Source organism: Stegodyphus dumicola, chromosome 1, assembly GCF_044657685.1.
Source record: "Stegodyphus dumicola isolate Sdum_Otavi_A_Nest chromosome 1, ASM4465768v1".
In the NCBI taxonomy this organism is placed as follows: domain Eukaryota; kingdom Metazoa; phylum Arthropoda; class Arachnida; order Araneae; family Eresidae; genus Stegodyphus; species Stegodyphus dumicola.
The window spans coordinates 291,699,676-291,726,555 of NC_140768.1; the positions used below are offsets into that span (position 1 = coordinate 291,699,676).

General features: G+C 32.7%; 1 protein-coding gene across 1 annotated transcript in view; it reads right to left on the minus strand.

Annotated features, from left to right (window-relative positions):
- Positions 1-979: 979 nt before the first annotated feature.
- Positions 980-26,880, minus strand: part of LOC146999589 (uncharacterized) — a 158,649-nt gene continuing 132,748 nt past the window's right edge. Inside the window, exon 3 of the mRNA XM_085808576.1 lies at positions 980-1,103. Coding sequence (XP_085664702.1) covers positions 989-1,103 — 115 coding nt within the window. The 3' untranslated portion in view covers positions 980-988. The remainder of the gene's footprint in view (positions 1,104-26,880) is intronic.

The following is a 26,880-nucleotide window of genomic DNA, read 5'->3' on the forward strand; positions in this document are numbered from 1 at the left end:
CTCCACTTGGGCTCTAACTCAAAAATATAAGAAATAAGAACTTAACTAATGACTAACTAAAGAGATGCAGCCGAAGCTAACACAATTCTATGTAGTTGGCCCCTAGATATCAAATTAGCTAGCGAAGTTACCAAGGGTCCGTCATACGGCCCAGTGTAGTAACAGCTTAGAGAAACAAACGAGCGCTAGTCAGAAACTCTGATTCTTTCTCTCGAAGTCAGTGGAACTTTGACTTAAATACTTCTTCTTCTCATTTGCATTTAACGCGACTCTAAAAACACATTCTGGTAAGGAATTTGTAAGCTGAACTTAAGAGGGATAGAAAAGGAGTTAAAAAATAATTCTTATAAACTTAGGATAAACGTTACAAATTGGTTAAATATGGATGCTATAGTAAACAAAAATTAAGTTTAACCGCACTTGAACAACTTTTAAATTCTTGATAATACTACAATTATTGCATGCAGATTAACTAAAGGTATAAAATTCTTAACCGGAAGGTAAGAACAACATAATTCAACCATTTTTAAAGCGAAAAAAAAAAAATGCACAATTTACCAACGTATAAGAATAAAAAACTGAGCTCACTGAGCCGAGTAACACAGTGGTATATACTTTCGGTGCGTCCGATTGCAACCAGAAAGGGAGATGTGCAACTACGTGCTATAGCAGTCCTATGCAACAAAATTTCAACGTCCTGAGGCTACTCGTCTTTGAGTTAACCACGAAAAAAACTTCTGAATCCATTTTAAATCAGTTTTATAATTCGTTTGCGGAAAAAGAGTCCTTTATTCTGTTCCTTACGTGTAGATATCACGCTCAAACATCGTTAAATTGCATTCGACAGCGATCAAAATGGATATTTTTGTTGGAATATGATACCCGGAATTTTTCGTGATTACAATACTTCCTTTACAAGGAAGTAAAAATGCACTTAGGAAAAAAAAAAAAAAAAAAAAAAAAATTGAAATAAAGTTCACAAATTCACTTACCCGTTGGTTACAGGTGGGGCGGCAAGGAAGGGTGGTAACTCCGATAAGTCTTCCTGATGGTCGTAAACCAGGGTCTCGACCATGGAGCCTTTCGAGCTACCGAAAGAAACCCTGAAAGAAAACAATACAGTATAAGCAATCTCCGTAAACTCTTTTTACATGTAACATAAACTAGTGTATGCATCTTATTTCCATTATACTTAACATATAAGAACACACCAAAAGAAGTCAAAGTATTATAGTATTCAAAATACATACAGAAAATAACTTTAACATGCATCATAAAATAAGACTTGATCTAATTTCCGTCATACTTCTCAAATAAGAACATACCAAACGAAATAAAACCCTGTAGTATTCAAGGTACATGAATCACACGAGACAACTTTTATGTGCATCATAAATATATGGAACCCTATAATGTAATTAAACAAATTATTTATGATTTTAGCCTTTACTATAATTCCTTTCCGTTTCCTCAGAAGAATTCTAATGAGTTGGCTACATTTTATGCTGAGATTTTCTGATTGTAAAGCATAGCTTATTTCTGCACAGCGCGTTCACGCTACGTTTAGTTCCTGCCTGCTTTGAAGCCGATAGTGTTGTTGAGCAAGCTTAGATTAAAAATGTGTAGGCCCCGTTTTAAATGAAATTAACTATTCTCTTTTGCCACATCACAATGACCTGTGGTTGAAATTGCTAGCACAAGAACGTGCCATTTATGTTCGAAATTCTGTTTAAATTATAAGGTTTATTTAAGCCTTTTTCAGACTTTGTAGACATAGCGAGCATTCGTTTCACGGTTAAGGGTTTTGGACTATTTAACTTGTAATAAAAGGACACCCCAGAACTCATTTTCATTATGCTGTGCCATACCAATATGTAACAAGAAGAAATTACTACAGTACATAGAATACATAATGCTTTTATTTCTTATTATATATCTTGATTCTTATTATACACTTTAACGGATATAACGTAATATAATTTAATAAGAATGAAACTGATTCTTGATTGTTTTATCAAACATTTAATTTCAACGCAAACGGCTATTATCATGTGAGACAATTATAAAAGGCTGAGGTCTACTAGTTACAAAACGTTTAAATCCAATTAAAAGTGGTGGTTGGACACGTGTTCATATCATAGAAAAGCTGTTTGCAAGGAGGTTTTTCATTTCTTATTGATGTGTAACATAGATATTAGCCATGTACCATAGAAAATCCTCCACAAAGGCATTCCTTCCTTAAGAGACAACACTCCGTGATTCGCCATATCCACATAAATAAACAAAAAAAGGAACATGTAACATGTTTCAAGGATTATTCTATATTTCTTAAATTAAAAAACAGATTGCATCAAACTGATTTTATACCAGATTTGTCTTCAGGTTTAATGTAGTTTATTATTTTAAAGAATTCTTTGTTCATTTCCAGCTAAACAGATCAATAAACGCTCAGAATACAGCATGAATTACTAAGATGTTATTTACAATCAATAGTTCGAGATAGTTTTATAGCAAACTATCCTATATAACAATCTCTGCTTTTGAACCCGATTTGAAAATTAAAAATTAAAACGCTGCGTTGTTTGAAGGTCTGTTATAGTTCAATAAGTGAGAATCAACGCTTTTCATGATGACTCTTGACTATTAAGACGGTAAAATTAAGATCAGGTTATTATTACTATTGCCAATTAGGTTAACTCCATAACATAGTAGATATATCTTTGTGAAGGCTTTAAGAATTTTTAATTTTTTGGCAAACCCTTTTTTACTTGGATTTTATTTTCTTTAGAAAAAAAATTCTAAATTTTGTTCGCTTTAAATTCCCCCCCCCCTACGTTATGCTATAATTTTCTCGCGTTCTTTTATCGATAACTGCATATACTTTCTGTACTATATTACACTATAGTCTTTTTTCCTGCTAATTATTTCTAGTTTTGACTTTTTCGTTTTCTTATGTAACTTTTCCTATCGAGATTTGCCATCCACTGGAACATGCTTCAAGTTTGTGGTTCGAAAGGTTCATTAAATGGAGAACCGCCTCCATAGACAAGTAGCCTGTGCAACGAGTTTCACTGCCGATACATCATCTATGCGGTGAAGCCAACTATACACTAACTTTTAAATGTTTTGAAAATAAACTAGAATACAGATGACACTGGGTTGACTTTCCATACCTTTTATTCTGAATGTAACTGCTATCCGATACACTTTTGCTTTCTATTTTCCCATTAATCAATGAAATATTTTTATTTCTTTTCTTCACATGGCTCTATATTTGGTTTCACATTGTCTCGCATCAAAGAGAGAGAAAAATTCCTTTTCGTGCTTTCTCCGCAAAATTACGTGAATTTCTTATATTAATTCTCTTTCTCGGATGACAGAACAAATTACAATAAAAATGTATAATATTATATTAAACCTGTATATAATTTCAGATATGAATGCAAATAAATTAAAATTTTGGTAGTACGTATATTAAACTGCAACTTGATATATGCGGGAAAAATTAAATTTGTAATATAAAATATAGTACGTTTCACTACAGAAAAAGAAGAAATCATTTTCAGTAGTTTACAGACTGCTGAATTTTATTGCCTCGTTAATTTTCTTGCTAAACATATCGCTTACATTTTCCAACGTAATGTCCATCTGAGGCATGATATATGTAAGCATTTTCGAAAAAAATAATTCTTTCAATTATTTATAGAATTAGTACTATAATTAAATAAATAATAAGAAGAAATTAATTCGTAATTAACTGCTAAAGTATTTTTCCAATATTTTACAAAAATTACTCTAAACAGCAAGAATTTATAGTTTTTAAAATTATTAAACTGTTAATAAAAATGAATAAATGATCATATATAGGTATTCATGCCAAAGCATTATGCAGGGGTATAAATAGACTTTCAAAGAACAATAGAAGTAATAGCATAAAAATGACTGCATTCAGTTTATTAGCCCCTCGTTAGCTCAGAAGGGCTATTAATTTCGTTTTGGCATTTTGCGTTGGTTCACGATAAATATTGGTTCACTTTTCAAACTGTTGCCACCAAATATTATCGTCCTATATTATATTTAAAAAATTAAACAATGAAGAATTGGTATAAATGTATGTAGTATGTTCCTCTCATTGTGATAAAACAAAGGGTACCTAGAGCCATCAAATTTTGAATAACGTACATTATAAATATCGGCATCTGGAAGCCAAAATTTAGAATTTGTTTTATGATCGATTTCATATTTTGTAAAACTTAAATGAATTTTTGATTAAAAAACTCAACAGTTTCAAAGCGAGCAATGCCAATACTGTATGGTAAAAAACATTTTTATCTCCAGCGCGCGAGACAGTGTATCGGAAATTCTAAAGATATGCACATTTTAAAATTATTTTGAAATATTACTGTTGAACTGAATTTTATGGTTTAAGTGCGAAGAACATGATATTTAATAAATAAAGGTAACAAAAATAAAAACGTTAAAAAACGACATTTTAGGCGTAATGTAAAATATGAAATGTTTCAGATATATTATTTTTATTTTAATTTTTTAAATTTCTATTTCAAGATTTTGAATGAAATTCGTCAATCCCACTATTTTGCTTTCAGTCTCACAATGATCGAGAATGTCGCAATAACTAAAAAATTATTTTTAACTTAGTGCATTAACTAAAACCATTGCGATTTAAAAAGTTTTTTCTCTACAGAATGTATTCACTAAATACCAATTTATTTATAACTAGTGAACGAACCCGATGGCAGTTAAGTTAGTTTGAGAGTAATGCATCTAAAAACAGAGGAATGGACACCTGTAATCCTTCTCTAATAACGATGCATAAAATACAATTCATAGTCGCACATATTTCAGTGTGATGCGATATGGTACCAAATAAAAAATTTCGATAGAAAAATAAATTAATTCCCTCTTATTATATCAACGCGAATAAAGAAACAAACAGACATTCTTATATATATATATATATATATAGAGAGAGAGAGAGAGAGAGAGATTTTGTAAAACTTAAAAATTTTTTATTAACAATCTCTACGATTTGAAAGCGAGAAGTAGCAACTCTTTTCGAAATAAAGCATTTTTATCTCTAGCGCGAGACTCTAGCCACTCAGAAAAAGGAGTGCGAAAATAAATGTTTTTGGAGTTTTCAACTCATCTGTCGGCTTATTAAAGTCGTACGCAGTCGAAATGTCTTCCCAAGAATTTTTGGAATCGGGAATAATATATTTAATATTTGGCAACGCTAAGTTTATTTCATTGCAAAACATAGAGGACATTTTTTTATTAACAAACTCTACGATTCGAAAGCGAGCAGTAGCAAGAACTTCCTAAAATAAAGCAGATTTTCATCTCCAGCTTGCGAGACTGTTGCCACTCGGAATAATGAGGGCAAAAATTATCGTTTTTCCGAGTTTTTAATTAATATCCCCGCGTTTAGCTATTTTTTTTTGAAAAAAGTAGACGTCGACCTTTTCGAGGGCCCAGAAAAGAACTGTAGAAAGATTGGTGACTATAGCTATAGTAATAACGGAGTTATTAGCGAACAAGCAGACGTTTTTCTTTATATATATATATGTAAGATAAAAATATATGAATCAAAATTATAGATTAAAGTATAAAACATTAATTCTTCCTCTCTATTCTAAAATCGTAATAACTTCTTTGCATTGCGTCATTTCTAGATCACTCTATGATCGGCGCAGCTCTGATGACGTAATCATTGGGAACTGAAACTATCCTTGTAAGCCAAAACTTTTCTCCTCGCGCGCCTTCATCTTGCATAACTACGCACTTCAGCTTTTGCTCGTTACTGTGCTAAGATGTGATTTCGCTGGCTTGCTTTCTATCCCAACAATATCAAAAATGTAAATCTTCTGTTGAAAGGCACGACTAGAGTGCCAAGTGATTGTGGCCACAAATATCAATTGGAAATAAAAATGGAAGTAAAACTGCCTCGACTGCCAAGTTCTTTAAATACTACGCAATCAAAATTCTTCTTCAATATGGATCTAAGCAAGCATCGACACTGCTCCGGCTGTTTTCCTTTGCTTTTATTAGTACATATATATATATAGATACCACAAACTGTTACTCCCAAGATATAAATTAAAAAAAAAATTCTTTACAGTACACTCACTGTCTCAGTAATTTAACTGGTAATTTAAAAAAGAATAGTATAGTACTTATTTTTTTTCCACGTAATATTTCTTTTAAGAAACGCGTTTGCTAAACAGTGTTAATATGTAATTAATTCTTTCACTTTTCGAAACGAGTTACCGTATATGTTCCGTTCTGTAAAGAATTATTTAGTTTTAAATTAACCAGTTTTGTTCTATAAGTTATATTTTCTATCTTCCCTCATTTCTATTTCCTGCTGTATTTCAGTTTCGCATGCTATGCAGAGGGAGTAGAAAGATAGTATTTAAACTGGGGTCTGAGTTATTTGAGACAGAAAGTGTTATTACTTTCGATGACGTTATTTCGCTGATTTAAGGTATCTGCCTACGTTAAAAAAACGATTTCGGCGAAAAAATTCGATTTTTTTATTGCCCAATTTGAAAGGTCAATTTTGTAGGATTCCGAAAATGGTTCATTTTTACGTTTGTGATAATTAGAAGAGAAGGTATAGCCAATTAACTGCACTGGAAGTGAAAGCAGAAAGACCGGAAGTGCCATTTAAAAGGCTCAACTTAAAGGTAAACAATGTTGTTATCCGTGTTTTTTCTTAACTGTTTGTGTGTAAAATTGTGCTAAAACATTTCATTTTAATTCTGGGTACTTTTTTTTTTTGTTTCTGGCAATAATTATTTGCCTTAATTCTTTGAACTGGGACTGGCAACATTGCGGTTTTTTTAACTGGGTCTGACAACATTGCGATTAGGTATAAAGACTATGTTGCTGGGTGCATATATAGCCGTTTTAATTTTTAATTCAGGGTATCTGGGATTACTTCCTGTGTTTGAACATTTAGGCATATCAATTGAACAAGAAATGATTAAAAATTACTTTGGAATTGATAACGAAAGAATAAAGAACTCGAAAATTCATTCGTCGCTCATTTCGAAAATAGCCAGAAAAAATTAAAATCAAATAGGAAATCAAAATTACTTAAGTATAAAGATATGGAGGGTGCGATGTACAAATGTGGAGAATTTTAAGTGTGTAAATACAACAGAACGGTTTTTCTGTTAATGTGAAATCTTTAAATGCGTTTTCTGAAAAACTAATTTTTCTAGTGTTTTTACATACAAGAAATGTAATTACTCAAAATGTTCTAAAGATATCTCTATTAAATTTCACTAAAATGTTTTCTATATTATTTATTAGGTTTTAAGCTACAATCTAAGTAATATTTATTAATTTGATTGTTTTATAAGCATTTCTATATAAAACGACAAGAAATATTTTACAAAAAACTGTGTTTTTTCATGTAATTACACATATTTTAGTAAATTTTAGAAATATCATATACAATTTAGTTCATAACACAGATAAGTGTTGTAGTAGTATACAGTATAAAAAAAATTGAAATATATGCTGTGAGAAAAAATATACGGCATTTAACGTAAGTGTTAAATTCTCCTAAAAATTTGCATAAAATTGCATATATTTCAAAAAGTTATAAAAATATTCCTAAAAATTTACGTATTTTCATGATTTGATATCATATTTTGACTAAATAAATATATATTTCATCAGAATTCTATGTTTTTAAAAAAAAGTGCTCCGAACGTAGGCAGATACCTTAAGCTTGCTATTTTACGGATTACAGCCGAAAACATCGCGGAGGAAAACGTCGAGGAGAAAACAACGCAAGGCGAAAACGTCGTGCTACAAAACATCGTGGGAGAAAACATCGCAAAGAGAAAACATCGCAGTTCTAAAACATCGTAGTACAGTCAATCGTAGTCGAAAATAGAGCGGTGCAAAAACTTCGCAGTTTAAAAACATCGTCGTCGAAAATATCGTGGTAAGAAATAAAGTATCTGCAAATCATTCGCATGTCGATAACATCGCAGACATGCTTTTTTCAGGCTTTAATAACTGTAAACGGATATTAACATAATGATTTGTGAGCGCAAGATGGAAAAAAGGATAATGTTTACTTTCATATTTTTTATTAACTAATAAATGTTTGCCGAAAATGTAAGCAGGAAACTTAAGCATAGAAAATTAATGCAACTTACAGCACTTAATAGAATTTTAAACAGATATAGTTAACTAACAAATGTCATTAATAAATCAATTTTCATAAAGTTTTTACTGGTAATTTTTCATGAAACGTATAATCTAAAAGTGATTAGAAAAAGGAGGGTAAGTAACTACATAACATTATCTATCAAAAAAGTGCGAAGTTAATTATGAGATTATTATCTTCACTTTAGTTAATCTAATACTCTTATCGTGAAAATTATTAATATGAAAGTAAACATTATCCTTCTTTTCATCTTGCGCTCACAAATTATAATGGGAATATCCATTTACAATTATTAAAGCCTGAAAAAAGCATGTCTGCGATGTTATCGACATGCGAATGATTTGTAGATACTTTATTTCTTACCACGATATTTTCGACGACGATGTTTTTAAACTGCGAAGTTTTTCAATCGCTTTATTTTCGGCAACGATATTTTGTACCACGATGTTTTAGAACTGCGATGTTTTCTCTGATGATGCTTTGTAGCACGACGTTTTCGCCTTACGTTGTTTCTAGGCGACGTTTCCGTCCGCGATGTTTTTGGCGTGATGTTATCGGCGGACACCTACGGCCTTGCATATTAATTGTCGGTTTGGCCATGTCTGTGTAAAAGCTAAAAGCCAACTTTCTTAATTAACCCTGCGCACTTTCGGCTGATTACTTAGTTTTAATTTTGTATGTCTATTTTGAGTTACAGCCAAAAGTACTGGCTCAGTTTGTAAACATCAGGAGTGCTCTCTGTTAGTTCCTTCTTGAGTTTAAAAAAGTTCTTTCAAGCCTTCCTACGACTTGCCATTGAAATACTGTTTGAACTTAGCGAATATAGTCGCTTCAGAGTTCATGTAAAGGTCTAGCCAGCAAAGTAAATTTATGTAGAATCTTGAGGTATGCAAGTCGATCCTAAAATCAAATTTCAATTTACAACATGCGTTTAAATAAATGAACTTAAATTCTTTTGAATTTTTAATAGGTACCTAGAATTATGCATACAAAAGCATATTTATTCCGAATATACTTCATTTCATAAAACAAAGGGAATAACATGCAACTTTACTAGGGAAAACATATGCTTTATTTCAACTTTTATCATATCTTTTCTTCTCTCAGTGATGCTGACACCTCATCGTTTTTATTCACCATTTCGTCATACGCATTTCGGATTGTGAGTTTTTCGATTTCTATTTTTATTTTCTACGTTATAAACTTCAGTTCATTATAAGGTAAAATTAAACCTAGATTTGTACCCGAGTATATGTAGTACTACATAACTTGTGGGGATTTATTTACGTTACGTAGCAGTTAATTTTATTTTGAAGCAAGATTTCTTATTACTCTCTCTTTCAACCCACGCTTACTTGCCAGAATGTAAATGATCTAGCGCGCGTTTATTCAAATAAAGTAGAAATAAGTTAGTATTTAAAGAACGGTTGTGGAAGGTGAATTTAGAGCGTGTTATGCCTGCCCGAAGGCCACGTTGTTATCTTTGATTTACTCGCAAATGGATTTCCGTGACATTGAGAGCGCTTCTAGCATTAAGCTTGTAGAGACATTAGGTATTTTTTGGAAGCAGGCAAGATGAAAAAGTAGCAAAGCCTTCGCCGGGGATCGAAACACGGATCTCTGAAATACCGGCTCAGTATGCTGACCACTACATCACGAAGGCATGCTAGGAAGGCGGGGAAAATGCCTTATAAGCTTGCTTACGCCGACCTTTAACAAGTGAGAGCCTGCCTGCGCGTTAAGTAACTTAATTTAAGTTAGTTAAGTTAAACGTGTTAAGTTAGGCTAACTTAATTCTATTCTATTTAAAGTTACCTTTTCCCTTTTGAGTTAAATCAAAAGTGTTGGCTTTTGTATGCACCAGTTGTTGCCATCTGTGAATAATAACTGAATTAATAAAGGGTTCTTTATATCCTTGTAGTACTTACGGATAATTCCCTTCATAGTCTATTAACGTCTAATTTTCCAAAAAATGTGCTATCCGCCTCGTTTAGTTCGGTAAAGTGAGATACAACTCTGCATTGATTATTCAGCTAACGGTCACACCAATGAAACAAATCGAGTATAAGCATTTTTTGACTATAAAAGTTAGTGATAAATTATACAGCTTATTTTAGTAACGAATGGTAAACGAGCTAACGAACAAATTTATTTATATGTATCAAACTATGTAGAAATTCAAGCAGTTTCTGAAATTATACTAAATTTTACAAAATTTCTACGAATACTTCTTTCATGTTGCACACATTATTCTAACCATTGTTCAAATTCTAGCTCCATCATCCTTGATTTAAGCTATTGACTTCTGTAAGCATGAGTTCGTGCTGACTGTCTGTGGTACTTACAAAACATAGTGATAACTCACCAATTGTCTTTTAGAGTTCTGGTCTAAAGTTATATTACCTAAGAAGGCCAGACCTTAGTTTATGATTAAATGAAACTGTAATCCAATTGTTTTAAAATTTAATTTGTAAAGTCACTAAGTAATTTTGAAGCAGGAAACATGAAAAATATGCCATGTCCTCGCCGGGACACGAACCTGGACCTCTTGAATAAGGCCGAGTGTGCTACCGTTACACCTCGAAGTCATGCTGGAAGGAGGGAGGAAAAAACCTTAAGTACTTCCGCTTTTAAAGAGCGACTGGAGGTTAGGGAACACAATCGCCAAATCCTGGTAGTGGAAAATATTTGTCAACCACCTATTTGAGTTCGGGTGCCACTGTACAGTTATTATTTTATTTTGAAGCAGGAGATATGGAAAATGAGCAATCGAATACGCGCCGAGTGGGCTACCGTTACACCAGGTAGGCATATTGGAAGGAGGGAAAATATCTTATAAATTACAGCAAAGGTTTGAATTGTTTTACAGTTTGGTTCAATACAGATAGGCATGTTTTTTATATTATTCGCTCTTCCTCACTGGAATGCTTTCAGAGGTTTATGACCAACATGTGTTATAAAATTTATACCCTATTAAGTATCTAAATACTATTCATAACGAAATAAAAATCTCCACTATAATTTATAACGAAATATAAATGTCCACTATAATTTTAATTCTCAGGCGGTTGTCAATCATTATTGCTTACTACAAATAGACGGCAGAAAAATACCGTATTTGCCGGCGTATAAGACGCACTTTTTTCCTTTGAAAATAGGTCTGAAAAACTGGGTGCGTCTTATACGTCGATATTAAATTTAAGTAAACTCAAAGAATTGAAAACTCAGTTAGCTGTAATTCCATGAGGTCTAACTAGTCACTTCAACCTTCGGATGTCTGCATTAATAGACCATTTAAGGAATTTATGAAGGAGAAGTGGAAGAGCTGGATGCAGTCTTCAAATTTTTAGGTTACACCGTCACGAAGAAAGAAGAGGCCCTAGCATTTCGCAAGTTTGTGCATAGGTCAAAGCTTCATGGGATGCTGCGGAAACAGAGACAATGGTTAAATCATTTAAGAATTTCGACATTATTAATGCAATGGATGGTACAGAGGATAATTTGTTGTATGAGGTCTCAGATGCTGATTTAGAAGGAGTTTCAGGTGACTCTTCATTTAGCTCTGGAGATGAGCGTCTGGGTTTTGACGAAGAAGATTAAAAGGTGCTCTTTCCCAGATAGATTGAATATTTTCAGAAAGTATTACTTTATCACTTTATATTTAAAATACTGTAAATTCATTATAATGATGAGTAATAAAGGTCTTATCCTTCAAAAATGTGTATAAAAAGGGGGGCCGTCTTATAGGCCCGCAAATGCGGTGATTTTTTGTATTGTCTTCCAACATAATTACGGATTGTGATTTTCAGAATGAACAAAAACTTATTAATAAGTTTGCTGATCTATTATTCATCTCTGTCAAATACAGAATGGGATGCATTCTAATATTTTTTAAGAAAAAAAAGCAAAATCAAGAAACATTTTAAATTATATAGTAGCATGAACGTGAAATATCGCTGTAAAATTTATAGCTGCACAATCATATTTTGATTATGATTCTGAGAAGCAACGAGTGTACCGAAAACTACTGCTTTGCCCAATGATTCGAAATGTGAAAATCCATTTTCCAGTTCTCCCAAGACCGTTCCTTCCCATTCATCTTCAGCCACGTGTGGCTGAACTGGAACATACTTCAGCGCCCACCCCCACAGCTACTGTTTACCTCGGGGGACGATAAAAGTCCCCTTTTTGATCGAAAAGGGGGACGTGAAAAGCTTCTTCATTACCTACCATTGAAGAATGTCCAGATGTGACCGACCGTTTTAAAGGGCTTTGAAGGACGGCGAAGGGGGGTACTTTACTTTTGTTTGGGCTAAAATTAAACCCTATTCTGCCTCCGTGACTCACAAAATCCGTGAGGGGGTGGGAGATTTTTTCCTCTCTAGTTTGCAGCGTATAGTATCGAGAGAAAAAGCGGACAGGCTGAAAATGTAACGGTGGAGAAAAGAAAGTTTTAACTTTTTCAGCTCTTTGAAAAGAAAAGGTCAAAAATTTTGAATCGTAAAATAATATTATTTTATCTACTACTGGAAAATAATTCTTATTCATTTTAATGACTATAACAAAATTTGAAGACACTAAGTAGCGCATAGATCATATCTGTACATGATGAAATGAAACTAAAAGAAATGGATACATTAAAAGTTTCACACAAGAGTTTTAAAAGCACAGCTAAAATACTTACATGTTCAGAAGAATACGTGCTGAAGTTTAGATGGTTACAAAAGTTTTAAATTACTTTAAACAACCAATCACCCCAATAACATTAAAGTTTATTAAATAATTTATCACCCCCCTCACAACTCAAAGGTTTAAAATAAAAGCAACTTATTAAAGATTCAAACTGACGGTTACACCAAACATATAAACAATTTAACTTCCATATAAAGACTTTCTGATGTCTGGAATACTTTCGAAAACGTCATGCAGCCAGCTCATTAAACTGTCTTATGTATCGAACGGCAACAAACTAATTAAATTCAGTGATTCCACCAGTGTGCAGCTGGTAAGATTGATTAGGATCTTTTTCCTTGTAAGACAACACGTCCAATTTTATTTAGCAAGGATGATTTATATGAACTAACTTGAGCAAGTAAGAAAACGTACTTTCTCTACAGCTCATGTCGACTGTGGTAATTTTTTTAAACATACAATATATATCACTGGTTATTTCAACGAACAAGGGAGGAAAGAGTACTGCACAATTAAAAAATATTTTATTTACAATATTTGCTTTGAAAACGAGAACACTGTTTTAAGGGATAAGAAAAACGCAATTTCTAAGTGGCCAGCAGGCAACACTGGAACATAAATTTCTGCGTAGAAAATTGTCTGGCGCGAGTTGTGCTATAACGGGAAACATCTGAAAATTGGGTTATTTGAAGATAGTTTTTTAATGGCTGGACGCTTTACTTAATTGCCATTAGCCTTGCGCCACTACAAGGAGCGGAAGTGGTGGCCATTTCATCATGGAAGCACCTAATAAGTGGGCCCCGTTGCCTCCTATGAAGGTACGGACAGTTACAATCCTGCCTTCTCCGAGATTTGAACCCGGAGTCAACGCTACGAAAGTTAGGGACACTAACCACTATGGCGACTGGGCGACGAGCACACGATAGTTACCTGCTTAAGTTCAGTCGCTCATATTCACGTCAAACATACGGGAACCCCAAACTTTCTTTGCAGACAACCTGTTCGTCAGGATTTAAATCTTGTATTTAAATACTAATGTTCAGTAATTTTGGTAGCTGTCAGAAAAGCTGTTTAATATCGAACAGCCATAAGTAAAACCACTCCGTTACTAGTGGACCGCTAAAAGCCTTAAGAAGTTAAACACTAGAAAATAGTCCAGACTTTATAAGTTAGACTAACAGATAGAACCTTCGTCTGGATGACACATAGCGGATGAATTGACACATGGCTTCTATACGTGGTCGACGTAACGTGAAGAATTCCTTTCAATGATTATTATTATTCCAATTAGATACTTAATAATTTCTTCTTAAAAAATCAATGCTTCTGAAGTAAAATATCGTACTTTAAAATTTTGAAAAGATAAATACAGTACCCGCCGCTTATTAAACCTGTAGAGTCATTAGGTTATTTTGAAGCAGGAGAATGAAAAATGTGCAAAGACTCGAACCTGAAACTCTCGAATACGCGCCGAGTGTGCTGCCGTTACACAACGAAGGCATGCTAAGAAGGCGGGAGGAATATCCTACAAGAGAATCACTTTTGCGCGCATTTTAACAGATTTTTTAAAAATTATTTAATCATCTCTCGCTTTCAAAATAATTTCGATTAGCTGAAATAGCTTAAGATTTTGGTCCTATAACAATTATTTACGCATTTCTAGGGAAGATGACGCTTTATTCTTCAAGAGATAGAGCGACATGTGCGGAATCCTTTGAAATACACAGATATTTTCTTTCTGGCTTTCAAATCGTAGAGTTTGTTAACAAGAAATTTGTAAGTTTTATTAAATATGAAATAAAAATAGCATTGCCGAACATTAAGCATATTATTATTATTATATAAGATCATATTCTGACAGATAAGCACGCCATTTCATGTGGCATTACTGTATATTGAAAATGTTTCGTTAATGTCACCATAATAAATAAATAGATGTTGTAGGCAACATTTTTGTTTCATGTTAGGATAACTGACACGATATGTTATTGCCCTGTTAATTCTTTTATTGATATTAAGGAAAACTTGTTGTATTACAGTAAATTTAAATCATGATGACGTAATATATATTAACCTGAAGTGTCAAATATTTTTGCTTCCTGGTTTGGCAACAAAACATTATTAACGAACTGGTTATTTAGTGGAAAGAATGAACCAATTTCATTCCTATTGAAATGTTTTTATACAATTTTTTCAGGTATATATAGAATTTATAAATTTTGCTTTGGGCGCAGTCCGCTCATTGGTGGGGCTGCCCGCTAGTGATCTTTAAAATTCGTGTCGAAATGGTTTTAAAAATGGTCGCATTTACGAAATACTCTATTCTACCATCAACATAATTTAAAGAAAAAAAGATGTTTTATCGAAGTTAAAATAGTTTAGAGATAATTCGAAAAGGACATAAAAAATAAATAATATCGCTCCTTCGAATTCCAAAGTACTTTGAACAGAACCATTGCGTTTTATTGGCTCTGAAATAGCTTTCTCAGATGCTCTGTAACACGACAGATGTTATGCTGGAGCCAATTTACTAAGCTTGCACTTTAGACTTTTATGTAATAACGCGATTTCAGACATATATTATTCCTTTTTTATTTTACATTCCTCTTTCTTTAACAACGGAATTTGGACGAGAAGATTCTAAATCTCACGCACATTCGAGGTCATCATAATCTCATCAAAGCACACAAGGCATTTACTCGGATTGAAAAAAGTAAAATTTGAGGAAGTGTGTGGAATGTATCGCAGGAAACTGGTGGAAATGAAACAAAAAATGCATCGCTATGAAAGTTTTAGAAGATCTACGATAAAGAAAAAGTGCGACCAAAAATTTTATCATTGAGCAAATTATGCAACATTTTAATTTAATGCACTTTTTCTGTAAAGTTTGGAAAAAAACTGGCATTTCAAGCAATGTAATTTAAAACTAGATTTTTTAAAAATAAAAAATTTGACGTGGTCACCACATGACTTCTTTGTAAGGCCTATTAAATTACACAGAACTTTTGCTGCATTTCATTTAAACTCATTTCCTCGAATTTCATTAGAGATAGATTTCTCATTCAATTAAGCCAGTTCTCACTTTGAGGCAAAACAAAAATACATAAAAACTGAAAAACATCTTCATCAAAAATTGTAAAACACAAAATATATAAAACACCAAATGCAGTTTAAACAGTTAAAAAACACTTTTTGCAATTAAAATTAGAGCTTATACGCAAAAACAAGCAATTCGGCCAGCGGACAAGAAGGCACATGTTTCGATGCACAAAACTGAAAGCTTAGTTTAAGACACTGAAGTTGGTGCAGAAACTGAATTCACTATTCTGGTGAGTTTCGAATGTAAACAAATGGCGGTTCGTTAGGTTTAACACGACACTTCAACTTTTAAATTGTTGCTAATTCCACAACTATTGCATGCAGATTAACTAACGGCATAAAACCTTAATCGGAACATAAAAACCATATCATTCAATCACTTTTAAAGCAAAAAGTGCACAATTTACTAACATGTAAGAATAAAAAAACTAAGCTCGCCGAGCCAGATAACGAATTGGGAATATATATATTCGTTCGGTGCAGCCGACTGCAACGAAAAAGGGAAATGCACAACTACATGTTACAGCATTTCCCTATACAAAGTTTCAACGTTCTAGGGCTATTCTTTCTTGAGGTATGTAAATACATACATACGTATGTACCTACTTACAGACGTCAAGAAAAAATCTCTTCTGAATCCATTTTACAGTTTGTTTTGGCAATAAGTCCTTTATTCTGTTCATTCATACAGATATAACGCGAAAACATCGTTCAAGTGGTTTCGAGAGCGGTCGAAATGCATTTTTTTTTTGTTGAAATATGACACTCGAAATTTTTCGCGATTACAATACTTCCTTTACTTTGCACCAGGAAATAAAAGACTCAAACACATTAAAAAGTGACAGAATAAATTTGCATATGTGTTTTAAAACTTCATTTTGATATTCTTATTAACTTTCTACTGGAATTTCGACAATATAAATAGCTTTCAAAACGCATTCAGTGCAAAATACGTTCAAAAACACTCAATCATAAATTTCTTAAAAGTTTTAATAATAATATAGCAGTAACCGAAAGAGCTATTCACAGAAAACCTTTCATTTATTCGTTTTCTCATTTATCCCTATTTTACATCTATACAGCACTTAAAATATAGTCGCGATTCCTTTCCAATCATGTTAATAGTAAATATTGCGTTTAACAACACGCGTGATTTCTGTTTAACACCACACGTGATTTCCCAGAACTCACCCCTCGAGGTTTCTTTTCACCGCTCAAAGAATTTTTATGAGGTCATTTCTTTTTTTCGTTAGCATTTGGAACCTGTACATCGGGATATGGTGCGGTGTTGGTATTGGTTACACTAAATTTTGTTTTTTAATATGGAAAAGTATACGAGAATTATCTGCCCAGGGAAATGAATTACTCCATGAAGGACTTTCTAAGGGAAATTGCCTCTTTTTCATGTTGCGTTTGAGGAAAACCGACAATGCGGCTAGCCCGTTCGCCTGGATTCGAACCCAGGTCGAACTACAATATTCAGAGGTATTACGCTGTAGTAGTATTAGGATAATTGGAAGCAGGAAAGATGAAATAAAATATGCAACTGCCTTCTCCGGGAATCGAATCACGGACCTCTGAAATGCCGGCTCAGTGTGCTGACCACTACACCACGAAGGCACGATAGAGAAGCGGGAGAAATACCTTATAACGCACACAACCACTGGTGAAGGTCTCAGACTAGGCAAAGTTTCAAATTCAGGTGACAGACGGAAGAGAGGTTTCTTGGAAGGATATAATAGGCACTGAAGTCTGTTATTTAAACAGGTTTGCTGATAAGTGAAGCTCCATATTTGTTAATTTGGTACACATATTTCAACTAGGCTATTACCTGTCCTTTTGCATTCTTAGCGCTTTGCTTAATGCTCAAAATCAAATGACATATCAGATGGCACTTGAAGATTTTTCTAAAGAAAAATTAAAATTTGCATCTATGTTAAAATATTCTTCTAAAAACGTTATTCATTAAAAATAAGCAGATTGTTCTCCTTACACTAAATATGATACAGTTTAAATTCTTGTGACCTAAAATATGTAGTTTCTTATCTTTTTTTTACAAGTATGCAGAGTATTTTAAACGACTAAAAGCAGATTACAAATATAAGCTTGTACAACAGCTATTATGCAGTAAAAAATTTTAAATATTATATCTAAAAATTACCTATCATATTCTGAAACTGAAATTTCAGTTAAATATTTTTCTCATTTATACATCGTTTTGAACGTTCCTTGAAAAATGAATAAAGGTGCATAACACTAAACATAAAAAATTCAAAAATAAATAAATAACAGTATTGGATTGGATTATTAAATTATGGCAAAGCACACGAGGGCTATCTGCCTAAAGGGAGGGATGCCTTCGTGGAGAACTTTCTAAGGGTGCTCGTATACACGTTACACATGTGCTCGTATACACGTTACACATGGGAAAAACCACGAAAACGCCCATGCAGCCACCCCGTTCGCGGGATTCGAACCTCGGACGGAACTACTGGGGCTCCAAATCTTAACTTCTCAGCCGCTGGTGGGCCAAATAACAGTATTAAAACACAAAATATAGCAAACTTGTTGGTAGTCGAGACACCCATGATTAATTTGTAATTCTGCAATTTTATACATGTCCATGAAGAGTTTAAGGAAAATTATCATGTACTTACATTAAAAATTACATTAGAAATGTGTATTTTTAATATAGCGGAAATGATACTTTTTATAACAGCATCAATTAGATATATTATAAAGAGTTATCAAAATACTGTAGCGATAGAATTATCAAAAATCACATACATTCTTTTTGATACTTTAATATGTAGATAATATACGGTTTTCGATGCGGAAAATTATAAAAAAAACAATCGACGAGAATCGAACCACGGATGTTTAATTGCTAGTTGGATGTATTAACCACTGCATCCACAGGGCACACAAGAAAGAAATGCTTTCATTCTTTGAAAGATTTATACTGAACGCAATCCGTAACTATAATTTGCCAATTATAAAAAACGGTGGTTGTGGCTTATATATTTGATTTGACTTTGTCCTTTTCGGCAAGCAGGCAGTATAGTGGTTAGGGAAGCCGACTGCGGTACCTAAGGGCCCGGCTTCGAATCCCGGAAGAGGCATGGATGTAAATTGTCGGTTCCCTCATAGAAGGTAACGGCGGCCGCCTGTTTTATACACCTTGCACACACACACAAAAAGGAGTTCTACTGGACCGACTGTCGAAATTTAACTTGCGTTTTCTGTGTCTAGAAAGCGCAACTTAGGATATATATTAGATTTATGTATAGCATTGTTCTAACATGGGTATTTTGACACAAAATCGGACTTTTTTTTGAAATAATATACCAGTTTTCCCATATTTCGCTTCTATGACTCAAATTATGCATAGACATTAAATTTCATAATTTTTGCTGAGAAATTTAAAGGGAAATTAAGAAATTTATCTTGGCGCCTTTTTTTCGGTTTGCGCCAAGAATAATTCACTTGGCGAACTTCTTAATTTGTAGCAACCTATTTTCCTCTCCTTATTCTCATTGTAAACGAGCAGAGAAAAGATCATCGTTCATACTTTCAAATAATTTTTAAAAAGTGCGTAAACAACATTTGGCGTTATTATCACTTATAACAAATATGCCAAATTTCAAAACGCGCCAATATGTAATTTCGCATATATGTTAGGAAATTTTGAATAAAAAACTGTAATGTTTTGCAGGTATGCTTAGAAATATATTTACTTTAAGATGATGGTAAAACTTTTATAGATTATAAATCAAAATTGTTTTAGAAAAATTTATAAAATTATTTAAAAATACAAAATTTAAAAATAAACCACAAATGAATGGGCGAATTTTATTTGAAATGAACCTAAATTTCGAAAGGTGAAAGGAAGAATCAAATAAGTTTGATATAAAAAGAGATACTAATAAATATATACCGAATTCAATTAACATGCAGGACCTAAAATTTTGAGAGCTAATATCTTAAAAGCTGCTCGTGTGATTTTCACAAAACTGGCACTCTGGAGTAACTTGAGTGGTAGAATCGAAACATGGAAAAAATTGCTATGCTATTTCAGAAAAAGGTCCGCTTTGTCTCAAAACACCTATGTTAGAACAATACTATATATAAATGTAATATATATCCTAAGTCGCGCTTTCGAGATATAGAAAACGCAAGCTAAATTTCGACAATGGTCCAGTAGAACCGAAGATATAGAAGCATCCTTTTTTTCTGTGCAAATAATTTCTTCGTAAATTGCAAATGTGGTCGTGTTATATACTTTATCAAAGTAAAATATACCTGCTCTCAGTCATCAGCCTTATTCGCCAGATTTGATGCAGGAAAACTACTTCCTCTTTCTTTAAATGTATGTCTTTGAAAAAGAAACTATTTTGATCGAACCAAAGAAATTAAGAGACAGGTAAGGAGAATCTTTAAGACTATCCCATCAGCAGGATCCAAGGAAAGCCAGGAGAAGTTTCAAAAACGTTCTCGAAGATGTTTAGCCATTGAAGGAATGCAATCAAATTACTTCCTGAAAATCTAAAACTTTTAGGAATACATTCAAAACATTTTGCAAGCAAGAATATAGTGTAATCGGAAGTAACGTAATAGTTTTCTAGAAAAAAAATTATTACCTTTTCGGAAACAACTTCGCCAATTTTATACAGCTCTTTTTCATCCTCTACCATCTGCGACACGGTTTTCTACTAAACTGTCCAGCTTGATTCACGAAATACGAGTGCTTAAAACACGCAAGGTAATTCAGAACTTATACCTGCCATCCACTTTTCAAACGACATTCGAGGGAACAAACGAGAAAGGAAACATGCCTATCGTCCATTTCTGGCATATTTCCAAAAGTGTAATTAATAAATAAAGAAATTTTGACAACGTAGTTACTTTATGAGATTTGTGCATATCGTAATGGTTGGTCATACGAAGCAAATGGTTGAAATATTTTCCGATTATTTTTTCCAGGGCTGCAATGATTATATTTTCGATGCCAGTTTCATCAACTAATTGCTAAAGCAGTTCGATATTTCGAAGAAGACTAGATCTTCTGGCATTAAGCCTAGAAATAATTTTCTAGCTGGAAATTTACATCCAAATATTGTACCGTTAAAAACGACAAGATAGTTTTTCTGAATTGTTTAAGTCAATTCAGAAAAATGCAATTTTGGCGATTTAAAAAAAAAAAAAAAAAAAAAAAAAAACTGACATTTTGTTCAAAACAATTTCGTTGTTTCAAATTCTTAGTTTTTATTTTTCTGGAAGATTACAGTTTTTATGATGGGGGTAACTTTAGAGAATATGACTATCGATGATGCTTAATGCTTATTTATGTTCTCAGAAATATGTGGATTCAATGAGCTTTCAGAAGACTTTTCCGGTTTCACAATATTGAGAGGTTTTACAGTATTTATTATTAAAAATACAACATGAGGATGTAACATTTTTTCCCAGTAAGTGCAATTTAGTTATTAGCATTAAAGATTTGAAAAGGTGCAAGGAAGTCATGTGTAAAGTGCAAGGACGTCATGTGTACACAACATGACTCCCTTGTACGGAATATTAAATTATACGCATTTTTCTTGCATTTCATTTAAACTTATTGGATTAAATTGGATCTACTTCGTCGAGAGCGCATAAACCCCAATAGAATACATGCACTCTTTAAAATTCATTATATGTGTTTACCATAGCGACACTCTGGCGCTAGGTTCATTTAACAGCGTTATATTTCGTCCATATTATAACTCAGAATGCAAAAAATTTATATCATTTGAAGAATTATCTAATCGTTGCGACATGTTCTATTCAAATACTATAATAAATCTACAACGATGTATAAAAGAAATTAAGCAAACAAAACAAAAAAGAAACAGTTTTTCACAGACGATTCAGTATTTGTCATTCAATTAATTCAGTTCTCACTTCTCGACAAAGCAAAAATACATAAAAACTCAAAATATCTATATTAAAAATTACGAAGTAAATCTAAAACACTTATTTCCTCGAAAAAATTCCAGAAAGGATTAAGCATGATTAAATTCGCCATAATAAACTCTAGATTGGCAACAAATCTACTATTCTGCTGTTTCAAATGTAAACAAATATGTCCGCCATGTTATTTAAAAATTAGGCTTAACCGCACTTAACAGCTTTTAAATTGTTGATAATTCTACAAATATTGCATACAGATTCACTAAAGGCATAAAAACCTTAACCTGAAGATAAGAACAACATAATTCAATCATTTTTAAAGCAAAAAATGCACGTAATTTACATGCGTATAAGAATAAAGAAACTGAGATCACTAAGTCGAGTAACAGAGTATATATATATATATATATATATAATAATCAATTAATCAATACTGTTTAGGAAATAAATTATTATTAACTAACTTTGCAGCAATTGCGCAAGTAATAATAACTTTTATTCGCACTAAATGGATTTAAGATCATACAACATTATATATATACATATATTTATATACTTTTGGTGCGGCCGATTGCAACCAAAATACGAGGTACACATCTACATGTTATAGCAGGCGTATATACAACATTTCAACGTTCTGAGGCTACTGGATTTTGAGTTATGCGAGACGTACGTACGTACGTACGCATAGACGCCAGGAAAAATTCTCTTCAGAATTCATTTTAAATTAGTTTTACAATTTTTTTTGGAGGGAAAGAGTCTTTTATTCTGTCCTTACGAACAGATGTCAAGCAAAAATATCGTTAAATTGCATTCGATAGCAGTCAAAATGGATATTTGCGTTGAAATATGATGCCTGAAACTTTTCGCGATTACAATACTTCCTTTTTACTTCGTACAAGGAAGTAAAAACGTTTCTTTTCGCAGAAATTACTTTACATTTTAAAGCAAAATAAAAAAGAAAACGACTGCGCATTAAATATCGTAGGCACGAAGAATGAAATATCTTGAACACCGTTTTTGGCTATAAAATCTGTTTTTAAATCCTGCCAAGAATATTCGCTCCGGCTGTTCAAAATGCACAACAAAAACTAACTTACAACAAATACAGTAACTGAAAACAGCAGACGCACATGGGCGAAGTTTAAAAAAAAAAGGGTTGATGGCGCCGTATCCTTGAAATGCAAAGTCTGCAACAAATCTGACGCACATGGAATGTTAAAATGTTACAGGATCGGAAAACATTTTGACAGAAAACTTTGCGCGAGTGTTGCTAGTCTTGGCCAATAATTACCAACAAGGTTTCGAGGAAAAAAAAAACAAATAACTTCCAATTTATCTATTCCAGGATATAAAATAAAAAAAAATTACACTTTAAACGTTTCGATCTATTCTGATTCGATGCCAATTTCACATCTGTTTCAAACATCATCTTGTTTCGTTTGGAACGAGAATATGAAGGGTGTTGCCAGTTTTTGTAACCAAAAATGCAACACTCGCAATTTCTTTTTTTCCAATATATACTTTAAAAATAACACATTTTCGCCTCTGAACTTTAAAAATATATAACTCGACATACAACATCTCTGTTTTTTGCGTATTATCATAATAAATGAAACAAAATTTCGTAGAACTTGGACAGTTTCCGACTATTACATTCCGCCTGGGATAGCTTCAACAGCAAATGCCAGGTTAAGATAATATAACTACAATGCCTGCTTTATAATAAAAATTCCAATTATTCCTTCGTAAGTTACGGAAAACTTCTCAACACAAGTCTTAACGTTTTATTTAATTAAAATAATAGCATTAATATATTCCTTCTTATAATTTAATATTAAAGCTAAAATATTTCATAGCCAGTAGTATCGAAATATCAAGCTTAATAACAAACGTGATCAGAAATTCTTGTATTTTAAATTTAGATTTATTAGCCCAAACGGACGTTAACACAGAAGGGCTATAAGTCTCAAAACGGCATTTTGCGTTGAATCACTTTTCAAATTGTTGCCACCAAATATTATCGCCCTTTATTAATATTTAAAGAAACTAAGTAATGAAGCATCTATATGAAAGTATGTCTGTTTCTTGCTTTGTGAAACTACAACGGTACCTAGAGGTCATCGGAGTTTGGATAACATAGTCCTCCAACCGAACATGGGCACCTGGAAGCGCGAATTTAGAATTTGTTTATTGACTATTTCATATTTTGTAAACCTTTAACGAATTTTTGATTAAAAACTCAACAATTTCAAAGCGAGCAGTGGTAACATTGTAGGGAATAAAACACTGTTTTCTCCAGTGCGCGAGACTGTCTATCGGAAATTCTAAAGATAGGCTATTTTTAAATTAGATTTAGCTCAATGTGGCGTTAGCCCAAATGCTATCTAATCGTGTAAATGAAAATGTAAAAATGAAAAAACAGGAATGAAGAAATGTTTGTAAATGAAAAAAACAAAAACATTCGTTTGGGCATAACATAAAGTCTGAAAGCTTTTAGTTTTTTTATGATTAATATAATTTTGAATTTTTGGTCAGAATAGGTTTTATTGAAAATTTTCTTATATTTCCACCGCATATTATAAAACCTTTACATCTGTTAAATCATTCCACAGAAATTTAAATTAAATACTTTGTCGTTCAAAAATGCCGATAATTTTGTTTTAAATTAACAAAAAGTCTCGAACTTACAAGGACTTGAAAAGTTTTCATATTATATACTACAGAGATTAGCAGTTCGAAGCATTCATGATTTTTTTTTTTACTATTTTTAAGAATCAAATAATTCGAGATGAGTCATTACGGGTAACCCTTTCTGAAGAATTATTCTCTCCCCCCCAAATGGATCTAATGCATCGTATATTCCAATGACTTAATATTATTTCATTTGAAAAAATGAATAAACAATAAGAGGACCTTTTGAAATGAAGGACGAATTAGGCTAATATGTTGCATTAAATAAATAAACCAACAATTAAAACAGAAAAATATTCTTCACTGAAAACAGCATTGTAAATAATTGCGGGAATTATTACACTAAGGTTTACCTTGTAGACAAATGGATAATGTTTCATTCATTACAGTATTTTTGTGCAGGGTTTGCGTGCGATCTACAAAGTAATTCCTCTAGAACAATAAAATACGAGAAGATTGAATACAACGAATAATAATTTGTAAGTTATAAAACAAAAATAAAAGAAGAAATTTTAAAACATACGTAAATTATTGAAGCTTTGAACATTCTACTGAAGAACTAAATTTACACTACTGGAAAAGTAGAACAAATTAGTTACTACAAATAGGTTACTAGTTCGTATCTTTGACAATGTAACCAACGGCGATGCTAAAAAAATTCTTTTTTTCCCTCTTGAATGACGGACGGTAATTTTAAAAAGTAACCCTTTTTTCAGCTTCGGAGAACACCTTGCCAGCCAAGAAAAACAAATTTAATTACCCATAAATCACTTCGTCCGCTTTCGCCTAGACGTGTTAAATAAGTTATTAATGAAAGTGTAGTAAACGAATTTATAAAAACAAGGACATCTAAAAGAAGTTTCAGAAAGCAAATTGTTTCGCTAAAAAATACGCGAGAGGTAAAAATGAAGAGTAAATTATTTTACAACTGGAAAGTGGTACCTTCACGGTAATCGTGAAGCACTGCTCCTGGCAAAGTGCCAAAACTTCACGTGCCTTTCTTAACCAATCGATAAAAAGAAATGTATGGTGTTACGTTCTGGTAGCCCCCGTTGACGTAAGAAAAAAAAAAAACCCTCTTTTATTCCCTCGCCGATTTTTTCAGTCAGAATTAAACCGTAAGGCAACTTTTAAGATGCCATCTTAATATGGCTGTCAAATGAATAGGTGATTAAAATAAGAATTTAATTAGTAACAGTTCAGTGCCGCAAATATTTAATCATAAATTACAGTATAACATGATAACTAATTATTAAAAGTTTCCAATTCATGTAGAGTCTATTTAGCACTTTAAAAGCAAATTACTCTACATTGTGGAGAAGCTAAGAAAGCGTGTCTTAAAAGGATTATCAGAATTTGATTCTTAACTTTAACTTGAAAGCATACTTCACAGTTGATACATAAATTTCAGAACTTGATGGGAGGAAAAACTGAAAAGATTGTGTGACAAGTTAAAATAACCTGCAGACGATTAAATGCAATCAACTCCCAGCGTACTATTAGGAGTGTTCGCGGTTAATACGAAATCACAATTAATCCGAGGGCTGTTAGAAATACAGGAATAAGTAGTAATCCAGCTAATAATATTAAAATCTGTGCGCATCTGTCTGTCTGTCTACTTGTTCGTTTGCAACATCATTTGAGTTTCGAGAGAGGTTCCTCCAGATTTCAGATATTTGTGGTAAGCCATTTCAACCATCCTCATCTTTGCACGACTTTAATCAGCCGAGATATTAATTAAAATTTCCGAAAACGATAATTTTCGCGCTAATTTTTCCGAGTGGCAATAGTCGCGCGCACTGGAGATAAAAATGTTTTATTTCGAAGCGTTGCCACTCTCGCTTTCGAATAGTAGAGTTTGTTAATCAAAAATTCTTCAGTTTTACAAAATTTCAAATAAAATTAGCACTGTCAAGTATTAAACATATTCTTATTTTTATATACTGTAATATTCTGGTGTTGAAAAAAGCACGCGATTGCCTGGGACGTCATTGTATGGCAACAATTTTTCGTTAATGTCATTTATCATTTTAAATAAATAGCTTCTGTTGGTAAATTTTTTGCTTTAGGTTAGGTTAACTGACATGATATGTTATTGTCGCGTTAGTTCTTTTATTGATATTGAGAAAAAGTTGTTATACTGCTTTAAATTAAATCGTGACCTCATACGTTATCACCTGAAGTGTCAAAAGTTTTTATTTCCTGGTTTGGCAACCAAAATATTATTTACGAGTTGG